Source organism: Miscanthus floridulus, chromosome 3 (genome assembly GCF_019320115.1).
Source record: "Miscanthus floridulus cultivar M001 chromosome 3, ASM1932011v1, whole genome shotgun sequence".
Classification (NCBI taxonomy): domain Eukaryota; kingdom Viridiplantae; phylum Streptophyta; class Magnoliopsida; order Poales; family Poaceae; genus Miscanthus; species Miscanthus floridulus.
The window spans coordinates 8,943,788-8,950,250 of record NC_089582.1 but is presented as its reverse complement, the minus strand read 5'-3'; the positions used below and the strand labels follow the sequence as shown (position 1 = coordinate 8,950,250).

At 45.1% G+C, this 6,463-nt stretch overlaps 1 protein-coding gene across 1 annotated transcript; it reads left to right on the top strand.

Moving 5' to 3' along the window:
- Positions 1-2,357: 2,357 nt before the first annotated feature.
- On the top strand, positions 2,358-4,198 carry LOC136544913 (histone transcription regulator 3 homolog). The gene has a single exon (XM_066536969.1). It carries the CDS (start codon positions 2,377-2,379, stop codon positions 3,889-3,891), a length of 1,515 nt encoding a protein of 504 aa, XP_066393066.1. The 5' UTR covers positions 2,358-2,376; the 3' UTR covers positions 3,892-4,198.
- Positions 4,199-6,463: the final 2,265 nt, after the last annotated feature.

Genomic DNA, 6,463 nt, shown 5'->3' with positions numbered 1-6,463 from the left:
TTTTGTATAGTGCATCAGCAGGAGTCCGAACGACTTGGCCGAACTACAACAACTAGCGACTCGTGAACACCTTAGAGCTCCACACTCTAGTCTTGGGATTTGCAAAAACATATGCCTCGTCTCCAACAATCATCATCGATCTAGAATTGTTATAATAGAAACCAGAAATACAAAAGAATAATAAGTTACCCAATTTTGATTTTATAGCATTCATAACACTAGATAAATACATAAGACATGATAGTAACATGGAAGTAACGAAAAAAATGATTAAACACATACATCTTTAAAAAAAACATACAAATTTGATTTGTCAAATCCCTTGGCACGATGATTTGGGTATGCTACTACTAGGAGAACATCCAGTGGTTAATGTAGTAATATTGTATGACGATAAAACATAAAACTTCTCAATTAAACCTGTTAAAAATATCTATTGGTTTCATGATGCAACATATTCATGTATGAAACATAATTTCTGAAGCTAGAGACTAATATTATAGCATCTACAGGTTCAGATAATAGTACACTGATATGATAGGGTAGAAACAAGAACAGTTAGCTGGTTAAACATATTACATACATATTAAATACCTTTCCTTTGAACCACACATCTTGTAAACTTATATCTATACCTAATATTAAAGAGGTAAATTTCTCTCCCCTATTTTTTGGTCTGGCTCTCCCTAACTAACTTGGTAAATATGAAAATTGTCTCTATTCGACTGTCTATAGGCTACAACCCTCTTGTTATATACGGCACATGTCGGGCTTCTTGAGGTAAGCTAGATAGCCAGGAATCATAATTCAAATATATCCTGGGGGGCTGCGATCCTGAGTAATTTGAATAGGAATCTGGCCTAATCAAATAGCTAGGAATCCTAATCCAACTTTTATATTGTGAAGAAATAATAATTTAAAATAAGTTTGCACGCCATATACGGAGACCGGAGTACTATATGAGGCCCTGAGCCCAGCCGTGTCCGTGTCTAATGTGGAGAGGACACGTGCTGCGGCCACATGGTAATAATGTAGGTAAACATGAATCTACTACCCGGCCGTCTATCGCCTACAGCCTAGGGCATGTTTAGTTCCCCCAATTCCTAAATTTAGCATTATGCAAAAAGAAGATTCTCCGTCACATCAAACTTATGGTATATACATGGAATACTAAATGTTGATAAAATCAAAAACTAATTACACAATTTGGTTGTACTTTGCAAGACGAACGTTTTGAGCCTAATTAGACAACGATTACCAAATAAAAACAAAACGATACTGTGCCTACAGTACCGCCGGAAAATCCGGCGGCACCCATCTAAACATGGCCTACGCGCATGCGTTTTACCTCAGCGCTGAGGCCAAAAGCGACGGTTTTCAAAAAACTTAGAAGGTAGAGGGGTGTATTTTAAACATTTGCAAACAAGTATATTACCTAACAATGATGCATATAATCTCATAAAAAGCTAAAATTTATGCCATGTTTATTAGACTTGAGTATGGTCAGATTTTTCACTGGTTGCAACGCACGGACATGTTTGCTAGTCTAAGATGATTTACCTTTGATTTTTTAGTTAACTCCCCAGACACATTCCTCTAGTGCACAATTCTCAAATATGAAGACATTTGACCATCCTCACTCCAAGGTGAAATTTAAACTACTACAATATCATATCTCAGCATTTTTTGGCACTAAAAACAGTTCTATTTGAATTCTTGAATTTTTTACTCTGAAATTTTGGCAATGACTTTTTTAATTTCCATTGAAAACAAGATACTCTCTAATTGCATGTTTCTTTGTACTCCTGATCTGCAAGAAGAATGATAATTTATTCCCTATATGGGTGAAGAATATGCATAACCATTACACCAAGTACTTAAAACTGACGACTATTGTCTCCGATGGTTGATCATATCTTCCCTGTGCAAGTCTTGCATCGAGGATGGTTGTTCTTGGAGGATGGTTCTTGTCCACTATGGTCTTTGGGATTTGCAAGAACCATGCGTCGTCTCCAACAATCATTATCAATCTAGAATCGTCCTGATTTATGATTTATGAGCCAGAATTATGATTTTTACGGGGCAGATTTATGATTTTTACTAAGTCAAAATAGTACGTTAACAGTAATTTATACCACATACATGATTTGTAACCAAAAGTCTGGATAGGAAATCCGAAAAAATTGCGATAAAATGGACATATATGTAGTAAAAGTAATCATAAATATAGTCATCCCCAACCGACTTAGCTTGACTTGATTTAATAAATAAATAAATAATCATAAATCGCTATATTTCCTCTAATCCTCTCTCGTTATTCCCCTTCCCCGTCCAAAACCCCAACCCCAAGAAAGAAACCCCTCCCCCGCCGCCGCCATGGACGACGCGATCCCCGTCTCCACGCGTCTCCGCCGCAGGACGCCCTACCACGACGCCTACACGGTCCGCGTCTACGACGAGCGGCTCGCCGCGCTGGCGACGGCGCGGCCCGCCGACGTGCGGCGCTGGGTCGCCACCACGCGCTGGCTTCACGGGAGCCGCATCTACCGGGGCCGCCTCATCGTCGGCCTCGGCGTGCAGTGGACCCCGACCCGCGCCCCGCTCCGCAGCGACACCCCCGTCCCCGCCACGCTCCAGCTCTGCGTCGGCCACCGCTGCCTCGTGTTCCACCTCGCCCGCGCCGACGCCGTCCCGGAGGCGCTGCGCCGGTTCCTCGCCGACCCCAGGGTCATCTTCGTCGGCTCGGGCTCCGCGCACGACGGCCGCATGCTGTGGGAGCACTACGGCCTCGACGTGGCGCGCGGGCGGGAGCTCCGCGCCGTCGCCGGCATGGGGAACGCCTCCGTCGAGCAGATGGCGGACCGGTTCCTCGGGTACCCCGGGATCTGCAAGCACAGGGACGTCGCCATGAGCGCCTGGCACGCGCCGCGCCTCTCGCTCGACCAGGTCCAGTACGCCTCCGTCGATGCCTACCTAGCCTTCCGCCTCGGCTTCGTCCTCCTCTGCCCCGGCGGCGCCGCGCCTCCACCACCTCCCGCCCCCGCCCGGGCCCAGCAGCGCGCTCCCGTCCAACACGTCCCCGCCGTCGTCAACCCTGCGACTCGTGCTCCCGTGGTCGTCCACGCTGCGCCTCCCGTCCAGCGCGCTCCCGCCGTCGTCCGCCAGGCACCTGCTGCCGTGGTCGTCCAGCCGGCGCCTCTGGTCGTCGTCCGTGTGGCGCCTGCAGAGTTCTTTGGAGTGCCAGTGCCAGCAATGGGTGGCGACGCGGCCATCACCGGCGGCAAGGTCATGGGCACCCATGCCGGCCTGACTGATGATTCTGACACGGAGAGCGAGGTGGACTCCTACGACGACGTGTACCGCGCTGCTACCCGTGGTCTGCCCGTCCGAGCTTATGCTTCAGATTCCGACAACAGCCTCGACTCCTCGGATGGGTTCGAGGACGTCAGGTTCGGAGCCTTCACCGATGAGGAGGATGAGGACGATGGCAGCTACGCAGGGACTGGATCTCTGGCTGCTGACAACATAGACGGCAATGGGGATGACGATGAGGAGGATGAGGAAGGCTGCGATGAAGACGATCAAGATGACGATGATGAGGAAGGCTGCAATGAAGGCGATCAAGCTGAAGAGGAAGGCTGCAACGAGGACGATCTGGAGGATGAGGAAGGCTACGCTGATGAGGAAGCCTACAATGAGGATGATCAGGAGGGCTACAACTACACTTCTGGGGCTGGAATGGATGGATCAGCAGAGTTGGTCAGCAATGAGGTGGTGATCGATGGCTGCGAGGACGATGCACTCGCACAAGATGATTGGTATGATCAGGAGGTCGACTATGGGTTTGATCAGGACGACGAACAGGAGTTCGAAGAGTTCTTCCTACTGTGACCGCCTCGCCTCGCCGATGCTTATGATCAAGAACCACTGGCGTCGGCCAAGTTCGATCGATCCATAGTTGCTACGTTTCTACAAATACACTTTCTTTTCTGTTCTTTTTATGACACGCACGTGCTTTGGATTTGAAGACTGTTTTAGGTGTTATTAGTTGCTGCTATGTTTCCACGCTTATATATATTATTAGTATATTAGTATTACTGCTATCAGTCTGTTCTGAATTTCAGAGATAAACACACGTAGGATACCAGAAGGAATTGGGGCCTATTCTGTGAACTTGTGATGAGCTTTGTGATGATGAAATCTGTTTGGGCCTATGCTGTGAACTTGTGATGAACTTTGCGATGATGAAATCTGTTTGGATAGATTCAGGATGATCGGTTTGTTTATTTCCTATGCATGGTTCTATATATGATCATCATAGATAAAGTCGCACATACTTTGATCAATGCCATTGACGTTGATTTCATTCATCAACTATTCATCATTTCCATCATGTGAGACCATCTTCAAGTTCTATTTATTTATTGACTCTTAAAAACAAACTAAAGTGTGTGTGTGTGTGTATATATATATATATATATATATATATATATATATATATATATATATATATATATATATATATATATATATATATATATATATATATAGGAGAGTATATTTAGTAGCCAGCTACAAAATAAGTTATTCTGTAGCCACCTCCATTTACGATAATTTTATATACTAATTTACGATAATGTCAATACGTATTTATGATAGTTGGGTTCCTATACCACATGGGGATATTTACGATAACGTTATAATAAACCACTTAGTAAGAAGTTACTATAATCTCATAAATTAATATAGTAATTATCGTAACTCAAAGTGGCTACAAAATAAGTTATTTTGTAGCCAGCTACAACAGGGTAGTAGTTATATAAGACAAAGACAAATTTTTATTTTATTTTCTTGGTTTTGCATTTTTTAACTAATACAAATTTAAAAATTAAATAAACTATAGGAAATAATAAAATACTAGAAAGAAAACATACCTTAGGTAAATGGGAGGTCCTCCCCAAGCTAGGTGTTGCTATGATCCTTCAGCGAGGCTGGTGGTTAATGTGGAGATGGCTAAACAAGTAGTTCCAGTTGTCATTCTCCTGGTGCTGTTGTTGCTGGATGGCGACGAGGCGTTATCCTGCTTCTTGCCATTGGGAATGTTGGTGAAGAGTGTTCTGGATCTCTTGCTAGTTCTCCTCGATGGTGGTGAGCTTGGTGTTGAAACGAGAATACTCCATTTGCTGCTTATGATAACCAGTGAGATGGTCACGGTAGCCACGGTCAGAGAAGGACATGCGTCCTCTCTGGTGGCCACTGGAGACCTCCTCCTAAGACTGCTGCTGGTAGTGGTCAAAATTGTCATCTTACCATTGCCCACTTGGGCCCTGTTGCCAGAAACTCTCTGAATGATGCAGAGAAGGCTGCTCCCACCCAACATGCTCAGGTTGGTGCATACGGGAAGATCCTGGCTGGTCCTAGCCTGCCTACTAAGGAAGGTGCACCTGGGAAGGTCCTGCTTGATCAAATCCTGTGTAGCCGGTGAAGGCAGGTGTCGATGTTTCACCACTGATAGCCTGCCACGGGGGTACTCGGGGCAGGCTTCAGCGTATGCAGAACTCGACGATAAACGCAAGAGACAGTCGATTTATCCTGGTTCGGGCCCTCGACCGTGATCAAGTAATAGCCCTACGTCCAGTCGATGTTAGCCTTTACGTTGGATTGATTGTCAAGTGTTGTGTTACGTTATCTCTTTTTTTCTCCAGGAACTCCGCCCTCCTTTATATAGTCAGGAGGCCAGAGTCCTAGTCGGTTTACAATGAGGTTCCTAATAGGATTACAGAATAATACTACTACTAAGTTTATAGGGAAAGAAGTCCTAGTTAGACTAGATCTTCTCCTTTCCTTGTGGGGTATGCCGTGGGTCCCGTATCGATAAGCCCCCGAGCACTTCATGGTTGATCTCTAGAAGCCTCATCTTGTTCCTTCAGGTTTTGCCGAGCAGGAACAAGCGTCGTCCGAGTACTTTCTTGAGTGAAACCATGTAGCGCTTCTTGGGATCTTCGAGTGGTATGTGCTTTTTTGAAGAAAAAGTACATCCGTCTAGGTGTAGCCCCCGAGCCTCTTGCTATTTGGAACAAGGAGCTAGAGGGTCTTACCTTGAAATTGTTCTGATTCTTCGTCAAAGGGCTCCCGAGCATATACCTAGGTATCCGAGTTCTTTTTGTCGTGAGTCCTTGAATTGGTTTATCTTGAAGAAGTCTTCTTGGTGATGTGCGCTTTTTCGAAGAAAAAAGTGCACTCACTGAGTGTAGCCCCCGAGCCTCTTGCTATTTGGAACAAAAAGTTGGAGGGTCTTGAATCTTATGTCGTTTAAAACTGCTGTCTTGAAGAAGTCTTCTGAGTGATTTGCGCATTTTTTTTGAAAAAAGTGCACTCATTGAGTGTAGCCCCCGAGCCTCTTGCTATTTGGAACAAAGAGTTGGAGGGTCCTGAATCTGAGTTGTTCAAAGAACTAAAAACT

What these genes read in the sequence shown, in the direction of transcription:
- LOC136544913 (XM_066536969.1), top strand. Translation starts at nt 2,377, where the DNA reads ATGGACGACGCGATCCCCGTCTCCACGCGTCTCCGCCGCAGGACGCCC.